We start from the raw sequence: 20109 nt of genomic DNA on the forward strand, positions 1-20109 counted from the left end.
ATTCCTGAAAGGAGGTGCCTACCTGTTTGCTTAGATAATGACTAAGACACTGATATTTTCTCCCAGAAGACTGCTGGGGGAAGAGAAGGCTTGGCGATGAGATGTGCTCACAGAGCAGCCTCACTGCTACAGTCCAGCTGGGAAGAGGCAAAGGTAAATTGTCATCCCTGTCAGCCACACCAGCAAGGTTGAGGTTTTAGCCAGTCTCATGACCAACTTAAAATGCAAAATTAAAACTGGGAGCAAGGACAAGCGATCTGGTGCGCTGCTTCCCTCACCCTGTCAGGTGGCCACATCACTCCAGCAAGTCAGGCTTGCTCTTGTGGTCCCTCCTGGGCAAATCTCAACTCCTTTCTTACAGAGTAGTGCAACATGGTGTGAAAGTCTTCCCACCTGCTCCCCTTACAGCACCCTGCCACCCCTGTTCTCATGCCAGCTGCACTCTCACATGCAACTGGATACGTGGAGAAATTGAACTATGGCCTATTCTTGAGGAAGAGGGAGCAACACTACAGAACTTGAGATGATGTCAACATTCTTTCATAAAATTACTATATTAAAAAACCCACAAATTATATCACAGAAGAGGGAGTGAAGCAAGGGAAGCAAGAGGCATTATGCTATGTGTGCAGCACAAGCACCTCCTTTCGAGCACGGTGACTCCCACGCCCCTCAGGGCGCCTCGCTTTCCCTGATCCGATCCCCGACTGTATCTTACGCTTTGGGCCGTCTCCCCTTGACAGCACCGCCCAGCCAAACCTCCCCACGGCTGGACCACATGGACCAAGTTCCAGCGACTTGCTGTGATCATTCTTAATTACAACTTCCTCTACGCAGACTTCATCGCTGTCAGTGCGGTGCATTCAGTACCCGCTGAGAACAACACCGTCCCCAAACCCCGCGCCTGCCCCACCAGCCTCTCCCCACCACCAGCCCACACGCGGGCTAACCCTGCACGCACACACACCGCCCGTCCCGCCCTCTCTTTTCCCCTCCCCGTGTCCCGCCCCGCCTGGATCCGCCCCACCGCCGGTCCTCCTCCAGGGCTCCGGCGTGCGCTGGATGCTGCAACGGAGGACACGGCAGAGCTCCGCGGCCGGGGCCACCCCACGGTAAGTGCGCGGGCTGCGCCGTCGGGACAGCAGCGCGGGGGGGTTCCGGGGCGCCCACGTCCCTCCGGGGCCCCTGCGGCAGCGGGGAGGCGGGCGCGGTCCCGGTGAGCTGCCGAGGGACAAAGGAGGCGGAGACAGGTCCCGGGTGCGGGGAGCGGTCCCGGCGGAGCCCGTGGGCGCGGCGCGGCTGCGGGACCCGCGGAGCGCCCGGCTGTGCCCGCCGCCCGGGGCGAGGGGATGGTGCGGGCGAGGGCATCGGACGGGGGTGCGCTGCTCGCCGGGCCGGGAGCGGCTCCATGCTCCGCCGGGCGGCGGTCGGTCCCAACGCGCAGCAGCGGCTGCGAAAGTGTATTTACAACTTTGCGGCTGCAGGGCGGTGCGAGCTGCGGCCGGAGCGGTCTCCCGTTGTGTCACGTTATCAGGGGATTTTCCCGTCAGAGCCGCCGCCGTGCGTGTCTCTTAGCGATGGTGGCTGCGGCTCCCGGACGGAGGCAGCGGGGGCGGGCCGGCACAGGCTGAGGACAGGAGGGGACGGGGCTCCGGAGGAGTTTGGAGTCTTGACAACTCATCAGTCCGTCCGTGTCGTGGACTGGGCGCCGCCGGTGGGTCTCGCCGGTGCTAGGTGGTGGGGTGATGCTTGGGCGGGACCAGCAAGACACCGGCTGCGCGACGGGAGGCACCCGGGGCCGGCTGCGGCCCCAGGGAGCTCCCGTGGGCCACGCGATGGCACGAGTGTGGGACGCGCCCCAGCTGGCGCTTGCTTGGCTGCCACCTGCCTCGCAGGTGCGGAGAGTGACAGGGCCACGGCCCCGCGGGGCCCCCCGTGCTGCAGCACCTGGGGCAGGTGAGCCGCGTGGGTACAGCACTGGGCCGGCACCTCCGCGGGGGCAGCCTCGGGGGCGAGGGGCTGGAGGCATCCCGTGGGGCTGGTCTGAGTGGTCTGACAGCCGCGAGGGACTTTGGTCGGCCCGCTGTGGGCGGGACAGGCGAGGAGATGAGTGTCCCGGCAGGTGTGTGCACGCAGGAGAAGTGAGTGGGCGTCAGAAGTGAAAAAGTCTCCACACCTTTTTTGTTTCTCCACCTCTTGTAATTTTTGGTAAAGATTTACAGGGAAAAGCTCTGGTTTTCCGGTGCTGAGAAATCATCATCTGCGCCGGGAGATGTTTCTCCTGCTGTTTGACAGTGACAGGCTCTCAGGTCAACTCCCCTGTGGAATTTAAAATGCACATCTGTGGTTTTCCACCACACCAGGAAACTAACGTGTTTTCTGAACCTTGTCCTTTCTTCAGAGTACTGCTATGATGCCCAGGCCCTGACAATAAATACTTCAAAAACGTTAAAAAAAAACCCCAAAGCAACAAACCACAACTGTTTGGACATTGGTGTCCCATTAATTTATTTAACTTTTTTTTATTTTATTTTGTTTGTGGTAAACTTGGAATGACAACAGAGTGTCAGGGCCTCACTGCTGATTGTTCCTTCCATTTAATTGTTATACATTCTTTATCAAAGTGTTCTGTTTTCAGCACTGGTAATGTTGAGAGACTGTGTAGTAGTCAGTGATTTGGCTTCAGATGAGGAATGCCACCTCACAAAAAAATGGAATCTGAAGCGGGGGAGGGAGGAACGGGGAAAGTTTTCTTGCAGAGATCACCTTAAGGGAAAAAAAAAAAGGAAGGAAACAAAAAAGAGTGAGATAAGTATAAGCAAAATTAAGTCTGCATAATGCTATTGAAGAACAGAAATTGTAGTGATTCTTTTCAGTGGTTTACCAAACAATACTGTCTGTGCTCTTTGGAGAGGTTTTTTTCCCTTAGAATTTTTGTTGTTTATACGATGAGCATGATAAATTGTGATAAACACCAGTGACACAAAACACCGTTTGTATTTACATGTGGTTTGCCATTCTAAGTCTTTTTTTAATAGAAAAAGTTTTTAGATATGAGATAAAGGCCATGTCATTAGGGGTTTTGTGGGTCATTTTTTTCCTTGTGTGTTTTTTTTTTGTGTGTATGTGTGTTTTGTTAGTTTTTTGGGGTTTTGTTTGGGTTTTTTTTTAAAGCAAAGTTGATAATGCCTTCAGGCTACAGCACTCTTTGCTGTTCCCAACACTGCAGGTAAAAAGCAGATGAATCCAGTGGTTAGCTCTGTATCAGATAGCTTTTGTAGTAAAGTCGTTGCCCTACTGTTCCTCCAACGCAAGACAATGTAAATGACTTGCATGCTTACTGTGCTCCAGGGTTACACTTCTTTTCTTGCAGAAAGCCCTGTGATACTGCACTGCTCCTTGATTATCTTGGTGGTGTTTAGCAATGGTGCCTTAATTCATATTGTGTGGCTAGTACCTGAGCATGGACAAACGGTGGGCTTGGCCCCAAACTAATCCTCTGACAAGGAGGAGCTGCTCCCTGGAGGATCACAGGAATGAGATAATTTGCTTTTGTTAAACCATTTTTTATGCTTACTTTTTCTTTTTTTCCCCTCTATTTCCTCTTTCTGCACATTTCTGTGTCCCCTCAAAAATGAAGCACTCTCTATAAAGCTGGGGTTTTTTTTGTTGTTTTTGTTCTGTTTCGTTTTGGTCTGTGTCTTCACATTTCCCCGTCGCTTTGCTGATGTCTGGCAGTGCTGTGTGCAGCCTCTGAAACTGCATCTAATCATAAAGGCCCTGCTGTTTGTGTTAATTTTATCAAGATGTTGGCAGATGGATATTTTCACACTTGTAATATAGGCAAGCTGTGTTCCAGGTGGAGTTATATCTATTCTTTTTGTCTACTTTACGTAAATCAGTATTCCTCTCTGCTCTGAATATGTTCAAGACTATCTGTGCACTTCAGGGGGAAAAAGTTAGAAGCAAACTGATGCAGAAGCTGCCTAGTTGGTCTGAATACTTAGGTGGTGATTCAAATGCCATGAAGTCACTAGTGGACTTTCTCCTTCCTCTGGGGAAGTAAGCCAGTTTTTTTTTTTTTTTTACTGATTATTACTGGTAGTAAAGCTATTCCTGCTCAGAGGCATTTATTATGTGATATATTGTGATAAAATATATTGTGTCTGACCTTATTGGTCCTGTAACTCAAGGTATTACTTGTGAAGTTAAATTATGTCTTCTTTTTTTTCCCCCTTTTTAAAATAAAGGCTTCGTAGTCTGCTTACTTGTAGAACTATTACAAGATCTTGGTAAGAACAGAAAATGAAGGAAGAGTTTATTTACACTTTTTTGGACAGCTCTGAAAAATACTTCTGGAGTCTTGGAGATCCATTCCAAATCAGTCCAGCCTAGGTCAAGTATAAAAAATACTATGTCTGTGAAATAACTTGGGCAAAGACAGGCTTTTAGAAGATTATTTCTCAGCTGTTGTGCTTGGGGCAAGAGTATAATAGATCCCCTTGGGAGATACCCTGTTTATAGCCTCAGTAGACTAAAAGAAAAAAAAAAAAAGAATATGTTTCCAGTTGGAGAATTAACTGACAGGCTTTTGGGTCAGGAGACCTCATGTATTTGCAATTTGCATGATATAGAAAGATACTTCTCTCCTGAGTTGCCAGTAGAGAGAAGGTCTTGCTGCTGCTCTCCCTGCTCTTCCTGAGCTTTCCAACAGTTGCAGTGGCTGTGAAAGAACCCTCACTTTCCCTTACTTTAAAGGACTTGGAGCAGCACTGTGTCTGTATTTTGGCTCTCCTGCTTCCCATAGGTAGAAAATATTAATGTTCTGCACTAAAGATTGCACTACATGGCAGAATTGCCAAGCACTGGAGTGACAAATTGAAATATCTTCGGTTTGTGTTCTTCACGCTGTACCGGACTGGTGTTGTCTTTACAGCACTCCTGGCACTGCATATGTGTGCGCTTAAATGAGCTTTCCCTCCAGCTCCATCTCAAAAGAGGGATGTCTGTGTGTCTGGGATGAGGCAGGCTTGCTGTTCCAGAATGGCTGTTCAAGCAATTCACTTCCCTGAACCTTTGCAAGTTCTCATGCGATGCTGTGTTGGTGATCCAGCTGAGAAAATGGAGCTTGGCACTTTTGAACAGGCTTCCTCTGCAGCTGCTCCATGCGAGGTGTAATGGATACTGAGGCTGGCTCACACCCTATCCTGTATTTTTGCTTCTTTTCTTAGGCTTCTGCATTTGCCTAGGCCAATCAATACCTCAAAGTGCTACTTATTCTTAAATTTTAATTTATGTGCTTGATTTATGAAGTATGGGGAAGTCTTATAAGTGATTGGTATTCAATAGACAAGTCCATTAATAGGTTATGCAGAAGTAAAGAGATTCATCATGATGAGAAACTACATGTCAGTAGTCAGCTGCAATAGGATACATACTACTACTTTTACCTGAATTGCATGCTCTAGCTGCGGACTCTTGCTGTTTGGGCATTCTTTGAAACATGTGCATTGCTAAGTTTTGCATATGCTTCTGATAAAATAATGTATTTTAAAAGGCTGCCTGTTTTTGTGTGCAAAAATTCAAAGCCACTTCCCAACACTTGGAAGTGATGGAAAAACATAATCTCTGTGAGATCCTAATTTGTCCTTTTTTGCCTAGAGTCTTTAATACTCATTTGTCTATTTCTCTCAAAGGATTCCTGAATTCAGTTTTGGTTTCAGGAAAATATTAAAAGTTCAGGTGAGTCATGCTAGGCTGTCCTCAAATGGAGCAAACTGCTGAGGAGCTTTTTTCATCCCATGGGAGAGCCAAATGGAAGCGTGGCAGCCACCCATTGTGGTCCTGCCAGTGCTGCCCTGCCCTTGCACTTCCATGCTCTGCAGGAGCACCTGCTTTGGTGCTCTGTCCTCTGGTAAGCGTTTTTCCTCTCCTTGAGGACTAGTTAGTGTGCCCAAAAATGTGAGTCACTTTTACCTGGCTATCAGAGAATGCTGCCATCCCTACATGAGGAGAGTTGTCCCTGTCTTTGAGCTCAAGGACTAGGGCAGCCTACAGAGTAGCATAGCAGCATCATCCCAGGAATGGCCACATTGTGGGTGATACAGAGCAGAAGAGTTACAAGCTCAAGAGCATGTTTCATGTTCTAGCACTCACATGTAGTGCTTGATGTGAGGCAGGAAAACTGCACAGCACAAAAGTGGGGAGTGTGAGCAGTCATGCCTAACTAAGAGCTGTGTCTAATGCTGCAAAGAAGACTAACGAGAAAGCATTTTCCTTGCTATTGTTAAAGCTTAGTGTCGCCAGAGAGTGCTGCTTGTACAGGAAGAAAAAAAAAAAGGTGTGTTGGTTGGTACCTAAGAGCAATGCTCAGCGATTTCCCCATCTGTCTCACCTGCTTGGGTTCACAGCCCTGGAGTTTTTGAAGGCATCTTGCATTGCACCTCTTGAAAATCCTGAAGGAAAGATGGAAGTCAGGCCCATATCCCAATCCTGCAAGAGGACCATGCTCAGACCTGACCTACTTGTGGTTAGCAGATATAGAAGCCTTGCTGCAATGGCATCTCCCACATTAGGAGGCTGAAGCCAGTTGTCCCTGCTGCCAGTGTTGTATCTGTCCGTGTTAGCGCTACTAAGTAGCGCTCAGTGTTTGAAGGCAGGTGTGTGTCCTAAGTGGTTTGTGGATACCAAATCTGGTACCTTACCTCCTTGTGGCATCTTTGCCCTTGGATGTGTCATGCTAGTCCTGGAATGATGCTGAGACAGACGCGTTTGAAAAGTCAGTGTGTTTCTGGGAATATGCTACAGGATGTGACTTAGTTGTCCTGACTCTTGGTCATCTTTCACATCATCTGCAGCCATGACATAAAGCTATTTAGCTTCAGTCTTCTTTTCTGCCCTGACAAGCAACTTTTTTTCCCCTCCCTCCTGACTGATGCATCTTCCCAGAGAAACTTTCATCATTGCAGGGGATAGTCAAAAGAGGTGGGTGGAGTGTTAAAGTTGCTGGGAAAGGCTAATATATGCCATCATGACATCTTTTATTTACTCAGACTCTTTATTACTCTGTTTTGCAGATAGTACTGGTGCCCTACAGTGTGTGTCTGAGGGGACAAAATACCTGGAAGGTGAGGGGGCTTTTTGATATTAAGTCTGTGTTTCATCATGAGTGCAAGGTACCCCACGTGTGGGTTGCTGCCAGGGGCAGATTTGTTTCCAGGCAGTTGTCTGTCTGTCTTGCTGCAGGACTGCCTTGATTAAAGCTGCCTAAGCTGATTGTGAAACTGCAGCCTGGGAGTCTAGTCTTAGAGAGCTAAGACATCTCTGGATAATGGCTGGAAAATGTTAACAAGAGTCTTAATGTTTCTGGACAGTTTTTGATGGGATGCCGTAGGGCCCTTATGATAAGGTTTCATCAGGAAGATGCTCAATGCTCATTCTCTATCTGCTCTAGGAAAAGCAGGTATTTTACTGTAATAAACCTTACAAAGCATGTTTCGAGGTGTTTGTGAGAGAAGCACAGAGTTATCTGTTGTTTTTTCTTGATAGAGGAAGACTTTGTTCTGGTTTGCTATTCTGAGCTGGTAGGTGATCGCTCGTTCATCTGTTCACTTCGTCCACTTGAGATGTGGCCATCGCAATACCTAAAGGCCAGAATCAGGACCCAATCATAATTAGGACCCAATTCGCTGTGGTCCCGAGAAATAATGTGTAAAATACAGTGATGTTCTTAAGGTTATGTGAACACACATGGTGTCTGGATGAGACCTTCCAGACAGGTTGGCTGTGGTGTGGCCCCAGGTTCAGTGGTTGCAGCTTATCCTTGTGTCATTGTGTATATAGGGGGTATGAGGTGGTTTCATGAGCCATCACTCTGATATCCAAAGCGAACAGGTTCCTTTCTCCTCATTCTCCTCCTCTTCTTCCTTCCATGGAGGACTTTGCTGCTCTTATCTGTCTTGCTGGGGGAAACCTCATCCAGTCCTGCTTTGACCCAATGAATGCTGAGTTTCTGGCCCTATGCTGAGGGGGCAACTTGAGGATCTGTGGAGAGAAGAGAGGAAGATTTAATTGAGTTTTTATGGCCATGTTTGAACTGCTCAGAGAGAGAAGGCTTGAAATCAGTGACAGGCATGTTTTCCAAAGCTCCGCTGCATGTGTGTTTAGGTAAAATAAACACTGCTAAATAAGCTGTGCCACCACTCTGGGCAGCAATAAGCCCCCTGTCTGATACCAGAAGAATACAAATAAATACTGCCTTTGACTGTTGTAATTGATAGACTTGCTGGGCCTTTGACTAAACAATTACATCTCAAAATGCACTTCTGCAGGAGCTAAAACATGAAGTGATGTTAGTTTGAAAAAAAACCCCAACACAACAAAACCAAACCACCTGTGGGGTGTCCCAGAGGCCGATGATTGACTTCAGCTTTTATTAATTCATCTGCAGTGCATTTGCTGGAGCTTTTAGGGTTTAATTGAGGTTGAGAGGTTGGAATCAGTGGTAAACAAAAGAATGGCATATGGGCAGTCTGAAATTGTGTATGTTTAAGTAAGAGCATTCCTTCTGGCCAGTTATTTTCATTGGGCAGTTTCTCTTGACTCACAACTCTTTTTTTAGAAAAAAGGTGTAAACATGCAATGCTAGCAAGTTAATGATTCATTAAGTTTTATCACACCCTAACATACCTCTAGGAAGAGAAGGTTGAGCTGAGCTTGTGTTTGACCTCCCCCTTCAGATTAAGGACATTTCTTTTTTAACCTCTTACCTGTTGTGGCAGGGTGCACAAGCTCATTTGTTTTAAAATGTAAGAAGAAAAACAACTTCTCTCCAGCTTTTCTCACTTCTCCTGTTCTGAGGGTCCACAGACGGCCTCTTAAAATTGAAGTGTACAAAGCAGGTAGGAGACCAGAGAATAAGTTTTCCAGAAGCTTTGTTTATTATAGATTCTGTAGGGAACTGGGATTCATTTTCTTCAGTTGTCCACAGGAAACTGTGCATATATTTTTCATGGCCACTTTTTTGGTCCTGTTTTCAATTCTGGTATGAGTCCCATGAATGTCTGGCTGTGATTTCCCTTTGCAAGTGGGAACGTGTACCAGCCAGTGCAGCTGTTTGACAATTAAGGTAAACCTCCTTATGTTGAAAACCTTGAGTTCATATTCCGAGGTCTTTATGCTGTTGATAAAGTTTATGGCATGTATGACATCAGTTGGCAACAATAATGGTGACTTGTTGCCCTCAAGTCATTCTGTAGACATCTGTAATTTATATACAGCCATATACTACATGCGTAGTCCAGAGCCTAAGAGAGCATGACAGTATAATTATATCAATGAGAGAAGATAAATCAGAGTTTTTCTCTTAATATTTCATTTAATGACAGCTTTCACCTGTCCCAGAAAGTCAAATGTGTTTTTGTCACTTGCTTATAATTTAGAGCAATCTTTTAAAAACTCCTAGTTCTTGTTTAGCTAAATACCAGTTTTGAAAAAAGTAATAATAATAGCCTTTAATAATCCCCTCTTCTGCAATTTTTTTGTGTACTTCTGTCTCATAAGGAATGCTCTACTTAACTTGAATCAAAAATTGCTGTATTAAGAACTTTATATATTCTGGCTCAGGGAAGGAGATGCATGGAACAGCTTCTATACATGCGAAAGGACACTTGCAGATCTTCCTTGTATTTGATTTTAAAAAAAAAAAAAAAATGAAGGCTTGAGCATGAAGTTGAAGGGAGAGGGATAAAATCAAGTTCTGTTTTCTGTACTGTACTTTGTTTTCCCATGACAGTTTGCTTTTCCCCCTCCCATACACGGATTTGATTCTCTCATATTTTCCTCCTGAACCAGGACAAATATGATTTTAAATACAACCTCCTTGAGAGGAGGTTGGCAGTGCTTACCTCACAAAAAGTGTTTGACAGTGACTCAGCCTTGGGAGTTTGTGTTCCACCTCATCCTTTGAGTTGTGGTACAGAGGATTTGAGACAGCGATTTCCCAGGGACTAGGGATGGAGTGATGGGGAAGACAGGTCAGATGAAGTTGTCTGCACTGACGCGTGCCTGCTGATAGCCCATTGAAATCTCTGCTTTGGCTGAGGGTGAGGTACCTGGCTGAAGAACAGGATGCTCCCCCTTGTCATGGGTGTTTTCAGGAAGCAGTCACCTGCCTTATCATTTTCATGTGTCTGGAAACCTTGAGTCTGGTTTGTTATTCCAGAGGGACTGCATTGTTTTATGGCACTCTCCTCGGACTTTCAAGCTATTTAAAGGTTGACGCTGCCTGGTCTGTGCTATGATGCTGGTGGAAATGATGGCTGGCCTTGGAAAATGAATGACTGTTGTTTTGGTTTTTTTGTTTTTAAACAGCAGCAAGAAAAACATCCCATCACATGCATGCTGTGAGCTGCTTCCAGTGCCGACAGAAGCACGGCACTGATGATCTCGCCTTTTCAACAGGTGCATGGGATGAAGGGAGCCTGAGAACCCGTCTGGAGAGGAGACCCTGGTCCCTGTGGAGCTGCCCACCATGAGCAGGGCACTGCTGACAGGCAGGATGCAGCCAGAGATCCGGAGTGTCTGTGTCTTCCTGCCCACCCGTGAGCAGCTCAGCCTAGCCGTGGGGGTGAGTGGCCAGGAGGGAGACTGGGAGGTCACTGTATCGTGGCCGTAGTTCAGTTTTGTTAGCTCCTATTGTTCTTCCAAAAGCTTGGTGTTGGTCTGCTGACCGAAAGGCTATTAGCCTGCTTAGGGTAATTGGTGCTCCATTTTCTAATTGGGCAGCTTCAACTTACAGAGCTCCTTAAAAGTCACAACTGTGTTACAGGATGGGGGGTTCCCTCTGCTCTTTTTCTGCTGTTAATTTACTTTTTATTATCTCTAAGTGTTTTTCCAACTCATAATAACCCAGCAATTTTTGAGAAATTGAACCCAAAAGGCCTTGATGACTTAGCAAGTGTGCCCAACACATGACTGTTTACTCTGGCATTGCATCTATCACTGGTTTTGATAGCCCACAGATCCCTTCAAAGCCTCCAAGGCAGAGTAAACAGCCACTGAAGGTGGGCTTTTTTTTGCCTCCTTGGAGTACTGTACACACAAAAAACTAGAGGTAAGTTGCTTCACTTCTTTGATCGCTGCTTTGAATGTCTCAGAGTGTGCACAAGTGACAGAAGAGGCTGCTCAGCTGGAGCCCAGGGTGGCATGGTGTCTGCCACAGCACGGTGCCTCTTTGTGCACTGCTGGCTGCTCCTTGAACTTGTGAGAAACTGAGCTGACAAGAGGCACTTCACGTTCAGAGGACAAGCTAGCCTCAAAGATAAGTGCTCTCTTGTGAGCGTGTGCGTGCACTCGTGTGTAAGCTGGGGAGAGTTTGCTTTGTTTTGGATAGGTTTCCACCACCCCCCCACCCCGGGATGAGGAGGGGGAGAAGACAGTTGAGGTGAACTGTTATTTTAAGCACTTGAGTGAAACAGCGGCTTTTGAAATTATGTGTGCCAATCTTCAAAATCCATGTCGGAATTTTCCTACCTGCTGTGTGTAAGTGTAGCGTCCTTAACTGAAAGAGCCTCAAGGGCTGGATGTAATAAAGCTTTAACAGCAAAATCTGGGACACTCTGCTTCTAGGTTACTGGTTCAAATCCAGCCCATCCACTGCCCCAGAAGGCTTCTGCAATCTGCTGGCTTTTGTGCAAGCCACAAAACGATGATTTAATTAAGTTCCTGGTGGCAGTTGCACAGGCCTGGGTAATGGTCTGTTGCATCTGACCCTAAATCTCACCTTCTCTCAGCTTTTATCTGGGAGGCTAAAGATGTGAGATAGTGGAGCTGTCCTGCTGTGGGGAAGGTGCAGACTGGCATGCATGAGGGTGGTGTGCCAGCAGGGCTGATATTGTCACTGCTTGTCTCTGTGCCTCTGCCCAAACTGAGCATGCAGCTGTTCCTTCACCACTGGGTTGTGCACTGGCAAATCTCAAATATCTGCAGTTTATCATCAAATCAATTTAGAGTGAGAAAGGCCCTTAAGATCGAGTCTGACTAGAAATGTGGCACTGCCAAGTCCACCACTAAACCAAGTCCCTAAATGCTATATCTACATGTCTTTTTTAATCCCGCCAAGATATTTAATAAGCGTAAGAAATGGTCTTTTGCATTGAGTACCTACCCCTCCAAAGAGCTGGGGTGCTTTGAGCATCACCATTTTGTCCCACAGAGGTGTCCCTACCACAGCACCCCTTTGTATTCCTTTTTAAAGACATGCACCATCATCGTTTCTGCTGTCCTTTTCTTTTGTGGCTGGGAAGTTGGGGAAGTGTGTACTTGGAGATGCCTGAATGTGAAAGGGAATAGCTATCTGGGCCAAAACATGAGACCTCAACACACAGTTGTGTCCTAATTGCATAGAGAGTGAAACATGACCTGTTACAGCTGGGCAAGTCACCAAAAAAGGCTTTTCATTTGGCTTTTGACTTTACCGCAACACCCCTTCAAAACAACAACAAAAATTAAGATTTCACAGCTGGAGAGATCTTTCTTTTTTAAAGAAACATCAAGGCAATTTTCTAGTGATGTTGGTAGAACCCAAATTTAATTAGCTCAACCACAGATGATACTTTGTGCATTTATTAGAATAATAATGCCACTACTAAAGATTTCCAAAGCCTTTTAACCTCTTCAGTGTGGAATGCAAATACTAAACAAGCTTGCAGCTCAGTGAGGTAGGTAGGAATGGTTATCCTCCCAGCAGAATAAATTATAGATCCTTCCAGTGATAAGCACAGTGTTTATGCAGGTAATGCCTCTCTCTCCTGTGCCATATAAATTCCACCCTTCCAGATAAGAGTTTACCTATGTGTTTTATGTGGTCACATACAGTCTGAAGCCTGCTCTTTAAAATGAATTTGTCTTATGCCCTTCACAGATAGTGCTGTTGTAGAGAGAAGAGCAGGAGCCATTTTAAATTCTCTTCCTTCTAAATCGAGTATCTCTTAATTAACTTTGGCATCCACCTTTCTGAAAGCACAGTGAATCTGAGGGGATGGTGAGGAGGAAAACTGTCTTCATGGGACTAACTGTGAACATGAGGAGAGGCAGAGCAGTGGCTTTAGTGGACACCCAGTAGTGGGTGTTACAGCTGACCAGCTGCCCTGAGGATGGCAAGGCAAAGCGAGAGATTTCTGCTTAGGAGAATGAACATCAGAGCACAGAGAAAAGCAGTCTGCCTTGTTCCAGGCAACCCCAGTGGAGAGATGGCATGTGTGCACCAGGGAGCTTGAGCAGGCTGTGAGCGAGAATGGTGCAACCAAAAGTTGTATCGGTTGTACCAAAGATCTTGTACTGGTATCCAATTTGTTCAGCTTTGTTTGTCTGACAGCATTGTGGCTTATCTCATCAGCACTTTTGAACCTGTTGATCAATAGAGATAGATAACTAATGCACATGAATATTTGTATACAGAATGACATTGGAGTGGCAGTTGCCTTCTGTAAACTTGGACTTGACTTCACTTTGGACTAAATTTTATGTGTAAAGAAGCCCTGCAGTTTGACATGGGGCAAAGCTGAGTATCAGTGGAAGGAATGATTCATGGTTTTTCTGGGATGGAGACTGGCACAGGAATCCCATGCAAATGAGCAAAGTCCAAAGAGAAGCGTCCAGATGAAAAATGCAAAGGGAAATCTTAGTTGCTTTGAGCAGAGGGAAAAGCAGGAGGAGGGAACAGCAATTGCAAATGTAATTGGTATTGCATAGCCTTGAAGGCTGGGAGTAAAACTTGATACAGAAAGCAAGTGCCAAGAGGAGAATAAACAACGTGGTAGTCACATACCTGCTATGCAAGAATGCTTAAATCACTGTTTAGAGCTGAGTGTGACAAAACATTGAAGTGCTCATTCCCTAGAACTAAGTATCATAAAGCAGGGTTCTCTTCCCTTAGGTGTGAAAGCATGCCACTTAGAAAGTTCATCTCATCATATAGCATTTAGAGAGAGAGTCCTGTGCTGCCAGTGACTCTTGTATGCCCATAACCATTCTGGCTAGAGGTAGGTCACGTCTTTCTTAGCAAGTCCTTCCCAGGTAGAAGAACACGCTCAGACCTTGCTTCCTTGGGAAAGGAGAGTGATCTGTGCCTAACTTTCCCTTCCAGGTGTGTGTTCTAGGTGGCTGAGCAAATACTGCATTTAGGAGTGAGACTGTAAGGATGCAGTCTCATGCGGAGAGTTGTGATAAGATCCAGATGTGGGTTTGGGTCTTATTGGAACTCTGCCCTACCTCCTCCCTTCACAAAGCACACAGGTGTTTGCACTGGTGTAGTGCAGGCTTCAAAGCTCCTGATAAAACAGTAGTGAGTGTCTGGCTAGTGGTGCCTTGTCAAGTAGAAGAAAATGAGTACTTAAATGACCTCCTTTCCCATTGTCCGTGTCTAGTGACATGGTACATCTTGGGGCAGGGAGGGGAGCGCAAGCCAGTTTCTGGGGAGTGCGGCACACCTACCCTAAGAGAGTTTGAAGAATTAGGATGGTGATTGGTTTGTAGGAGAGTTAAGCAGTCAGCTTCTGCCCTGTCATCTTTGTTTCTCTGAAGGTATACCCCTCAGGATGGCTGCTCCTGCTGCTGCTGATCAGCATCATCTAGCAGTGGGTGATGAAACTGAGGTCCAGGCCCATTTTGCAGCTGCAACTGGCTGCACCCTGGCCTCAGCTGAGGTTGTCAGCACTGTTCTGCTCTCCCCATCTGCTCTTGCTCAGAGCTCTTTCCCCTAGGCCTCTGTGGGTTAGGGGGTTTCTCTTTGTGCCTGTGGATTTTCAGTGCTTCTGGGTTGGTGCAGTGGGTCAGGAAGATATGAGGCTAGAGATGGGGGGATGTTCAGTGGGGGAACCTTCCAGTCACAGTACATATCCAGGTCTGCACATGCAGTTAACCAGAATCTCACTCTTTCTGGGGGAGCCTGTGCTCCTAGCAGCCCTGCTAGCAAATTTACTCAGTAGCCATGCTGCAGTGCCGTGGCGCTCCCATGGCCTGTGCCATAGTGTCAAATACTGCCCAGCCTCTGGTCCCCTGTGGGACCGTGTGCTGGCAGCTCTGCTTTCCCAGCACTTCCTCAGTGCATGCACAGCATTACGGGAGGCAGGGGTATTGGAAGGTCTCAATGTGCATGGACGTGGGCAAGGGCTTAAAGGCTGTTGGTGACAGCAGCAGAAGATGAAGATGTTAATGACTGTGTAACCAGAAGTCAGCAGGAGACAGAACAAGCTCTTCTGCGTGGGTTACAGAGCAACCTCGTCTCTGACCTATGAGCTATTTCATCTGAAACCACAGTCTTGTGTTTCTTTGTGTACTTTTGTTTCTAGATCTGAATGAAAGTTTTCAATTTTTTTTTCTCTTAACCTCTCAAAACAAAATCTGCAAGAGAGCACTATTTTCATTTCTGTAGTTATTACTGATTATTATTCTGTAATAATACTGAAAAAAAGCATGTTCTGTGGGGTGGCTGTATTTGGGTTTTTTGCTGTGGTACCCAAAAATGTATTGGCCAACGTAAAGAAGAGTTGCTCTATCCAGGTGCACGAGCCATCTCTAATGTTGAATTTGTTGTGTCTTTCAGGTCAAAGCCACTGGACAGGAGCTCTTTCAGCAAGTTTGTGATGTAGTCAAGATTAAAGAGCCTCACTTCTTTGGCCTCAGCATTGTTAAAAGTAAGCAAACTCAGTGCACAAGCAAGTGACTTGGCAAACATCCACAGGCTCGCTTGTGTATTTACAGTGTGTGCATACATACACAGCGGCCATGCCTGCAGGGGAATTGATTGTAATAAGGTCACAAAGTATGTAGATTATGCACAAGCTTCCCAGAGCTCTTTTGATCTTTGGTATGTGGGCAGACAAATTGGGAGAAGGGGGGGGGCTTTTGTTCTCTACCTTTGTTCTTAGGTTCCACCTCTTTATGGGGCTTTCTCTCCTGTAGCAGGAGTTGCTAATCAACATATTTTTCACTATATATAATGCTGTAAGTATTGAACAAGAGGTGAGTTTTAAAAAGGGCTTTGGAACTGAAAGTGTTACTTATCTTCTGAAGCCACACCCGAAGAATGTAGCACTGGGGAGGAAACTCAAATGATTTTAGGGGACTGAATGCACATGTGGGAGACCTTGGGTTTTGAAATACCACATGGGAAATACAAAACTTCTTAGTCTGTAGGTTAAAGGCGAGTCTGCTTGGTCCTACAGCTTAGTATTGACCAGGAAATTGTGTTAAGATGATGCCTTAAAGGAGCAAACTGATATGAGAGATTACATTTCTAGGATGCTGTGAGCACTGGCACCCCTCCAACTCTTAGTAATTAGAAATGGATCTGATGTCCTGCTTAGCCTGCCTCCCCACATTTTCAAAAGCACTGAAAGACTTTTCTCTCCTCCAAAAATTTTCTCAAGTGTGTAATTTACTACTGTAATTCTAGATATTTCATTGAAATGAGAGTAGTCTTTTATGAGTGCTTCTAAATAAGGTTTCTTTTGCACCCTTACAGATATGTGGGATAAAATAGGCACTTTTTAAGTTTCTCTCATTTCCTTTCTGCTCTCGTTCTCTTAAGAATTTCTGGGCTTTTTTGAATATAGCAGTCAAACTGAGACCAGCATAAGCTTTTTATCTCCTAAGGAGAGTCTCCAAGAGATTCCATCAAAATCACTAAACCAGTAGCTAATGAATATACCTGTGCTTTTAAACCAGTGCAGTTTTGTTTTTTTTTTTTAGTGTGAGGAACACCTGAATGCTTTTAACTTTTCTTCACAAGCAACTGTATTTCTGAGTCCTTCCCTTTGCCTCATGTTTTTAACACCAGTTTTTGCCTATTCCACTTGGAGGACATCTTGGCTGAAATTGGAACTCCTGTCCTCTCCTGTAAGACAGGGCAATTTCATGCCTATTTCCTTTGAATTAGGTGCTCTTCTCCTGTTCTTCCTGTTTCTTTCACTTTTTCCCTCCCTTTGCATGTTTTTTTACTTCATATTTTCTGTACCCTGCTTTTTCCTTCCCTCCAAACTGTCATGTGGTGCAGTTTCCATTCACCTTGTGAAACGCAGTGGACTCTGACCCCAAAATACCTTATTGTGGCAGATCCCTTTCGGTCTGTTGGAAATACAGTGTAACCACTCCATCCCAAATAGCATAATAAAGCTTTACTGACTATACCTTAAAGGATATTGTCCATAGCTTTAAATGGAAACTATCCTTTCACTACACAAAAGTAAAGGAAAAGAGTTGCAGGAGCCCATATGTCTGAATTAATCTGGTTTTTTTTTTTTTTTTGGTTTTGCTTTCCTCACTGTTCCTCACTCCTGCTTGCTGTAGCTCAGTTTGTAAAGCTGCTTAATTGAAGGCTTCTCATGCTCACCCTGGATCCTCCTGATGGCCATCTCCCTCTGCCACCCAGGCAGGTGCCAGAATTTTGGATAAGAAGATTTTGTTTTTATTTGTGCGCTGTTTAAGAAACTGTTGGGGCCAGATGACAGACAAGTGTCAGTAGTGAGTTTCTCAGCCTGAATGGCCATAGCCATCAGGAAGGCTGCAGCAAGCTCTTGGGAGAGGGAGCAAACCTACTCAGTTTACTGCTTTCTCTGGTCCACAGCTTTAGTCTATCCAAGTCCAACAAGCTGTTGCCTGGAGTCTGGTAGGGGGTGGAGTTTAAGGTTTTCTTTCTTTTGTTTTTAGAATAGCTCCAGGTTTATTACTGTAGAGCTGTAGCAGAGGAAATACTTTTTCTGTTCCACAACTTGGTTTCCTCCCCCCATCTTGTTTTGGCCAACAGACTGGTGATCATCTCCCCTGCTGCCCATGGTGTCTAAGGTCTTGCTTCTGTAGCAAAGGTAGCACTCTGAGTCTGGCATTTGGAAGTAGCCTTTAAGGCATCACCTGCTCTTCAGGGATTTTTGGCTTCATAACAAGCTATCACCTCAAGAGAGGGAAGCGCTCAGGTCAGGTTGTGGGGAGGCCTTGTGTAGGTTTTTGCATTGCCCAGGGTTGTCTTGGGGGTGCTTAAGTCAGCTGCCTTGGTTGTGGAGCAAGTCAGTGTACATCCCATGGAGTCTATGAAGGGGAGGCATGGGGCTGGTCTGTGAGGAAAGGCTGGGTTAGATGTCCAAAAAATGGAGAGGAATCATCTACATTTGAGAACAAAGTCATGCTTTCATCTCTATGCTGCAGCTCTAGGACATCATTTTTTCAAAAAATAGCTGCCCTGTTTTGATAATTATATATTTCCTGACTTCTTAATGTGTATTTATTTTTGGGAGTCTGATGCTGCCACATGCAAAACTAGGTATTCTAATCCCCCTGCATCTATTACTTTCCTGCTAATTTGTCAACAAAACCCTGACTGTCAGCAGTAGCAAGAGAATGAAAATTAAAGGATTTCTACAGCACTGTAGCCAATCACACTGCATGGATTATCTGGATTAGGAGCCCATTTGACCTGCAGACGTTGTACAGATACACTAATGCTCACTTGGTCTCATAGTAAGTATGTGTGTGAGGGGGAGAGGTTGGGGTCCTTAATCATGAACAGAAGTTTAACCCCTAAGTGTGGCAAAAATGAAAATAGCACCACAAAGCACCATGCAAACTGCAAACCATGAATGCTGTAAGATCTGAGTTCTAGGTCATGGAGCATGTTTTCCAGAATTCATTGCCTAAATTTTTCTGCCTTCTGTTCTGACTGTTGCAGATGCTGAGGGCAAGGTTCAGGATTAAAGGACGCAGTAATGGTGGCAGGATAGCATATTTTAGCCCCTTCTGCTCTTAAACTTTTTTTTATTCTCAAGAGAAAAACCACTTCAACCAAATATATTTGGTGGGGGAAAAAACCCCACGTTTGTCTATAAGAAGTTGATCACTTTGAATATAAAGTTCAGGAGCGTCCAATAATGAGAGGCCACACTGGCACAAACCCTGGGACATGTTGCTCTTCTAGTTTTGTCACAGATTGTCAGGCAGGCTATACCTTGCATGCTGCTGTTGCTGAAGTGCATTTTTTCCTTGTAGTTTACTCAGTGAAAGACCCTGCGACCCTGCCAGACTCAATCTGGCTCCATAGGCATCAGCAGCTGTGTCTTATGTGGCAAATCCTCCTGAGGGGTCAACCTTATCTAGTGCCCTGCGGGAGGTTTCCCTCTTGTTATCAGAAAGTGTGTGCAGCAACACATTCAGTCTTCTAAAACAAAACTGATTGTCAGCAGACAAAGAACAGCCAGGCCTCCTTTGTAGTTATAACACAGATCCTTCGATCCTGAATCTTGGGCTTTTCCTTTCTAGGAGCAAACCTTGCTTGACCCAAGCAGACGGAAACCTTCAGCTAGGAAGGAGCAAGACTGCAGCTCCTATACCCTGCTGCTGTCTCTCCATGCCCTCTTAGTGGTTTGTCATGCTGGCTTTCTAACAAAACCAAATCCCTTTGCTTCAGCTCCCCTGCCTCAAGGATCATTCTTTGGTTATTACAGCTATGGCTGTTCACCTTGCCAGGCCCATGCTTCCCAGCACACCCAGCACAGCTTAGCAAGGAGCTCAGTGATTAACTCTGCCAAGACCACTCTGTCTCCAGTTAATTCTTCTGGCATCTGTGTATCCTCCAGTACTGAAGTTCATGGACAGAATATTCTACCATATTATTTTTATATTACGTGGATGTCTCTTACAACAAAGGGTCTCTTAAGAGACAGATAACAAAAGAAAGTCTCCAAAATACCTTCTGATGATTTCTACACACCAGTCCTTCCCCATTATCCCTGCTTCTGCCTGTCCTCTTAAATCTATTTGGATAGTTGCATCTCCTTCATGAATTTCTTCTGTATTCTAACCTAAGGTACAACTCTATTATAGTGACTTTAACACCTCAAATGAGTTAAATGCAAGATAAGAAAAACATGTACAGAAATGTACCACCTAAAGGGAATTGCAGGGATTCAGGTGTTCAAAGAGTATATAGTACTTCTTTAAAGTACTTATGCAGTCTCTTTCTATGAAGGCATTTTTTTGCCTGTACCTGCTGTAAATTGTTTCTCCTTCAGCATCAGTACAGCATCCAGCCAAGGGCTCTCCTGCCTGAGAATTGCAAGG

The 20109-nt window shown here is 45.4% G+C and overlaps 1 protein-coding gene across 3 annotated transcripts in view; it reads left to right on the forward strand.

The window, feature by feature from the left end:
• Positions 1-1058: 1058 nt before the first annotated feature.
• Positions 1059-20109, forward strand: part of FRMD1 (FERM domain containing 1) — a 40770-nt gene continuing 21719 nt past the window's right edge. For 2 of the 3 annotated variants that reach the window (XM_050316481.1, XM_050316483.1), the window contains exons 1-3: positions 7076-7127; positions 10462-10627; positions 15605-15695. In XM_050316481.1, coding sequence (XP_050172438.1) covers positions 10532-10627; positions 15605-15695 — 187 coding nt within the window. In that variant the 5' untranslated portion in view covers positions 7076-7127; positions 10462-10531. Of the gene's footprint in view, positions 1113-7075; positions 7128-10371; positions 10628-15604; positions 15696-20109 lie in introns of those variants that run through there. The other variant, XM_050316482.1, reaches the window with a different exon arrangement.

Source organism: Myiozetetes cayanensis, unplaced genomic scaffold (assembly GCF_022539395.1).
Source record: "Myiozetetes cayanensis isolate MyiCay16 unplaced genomic scaffold, myiCay2020 scf2-11, whole genome shotgun sequence".
Classification (NCBI taxonomy): Eukaryota; Metazoa; Chordata; class Aves; order Passeriformes; family Tyrannidae; genus Myiozetetes; species Myiozetetes cayanensis.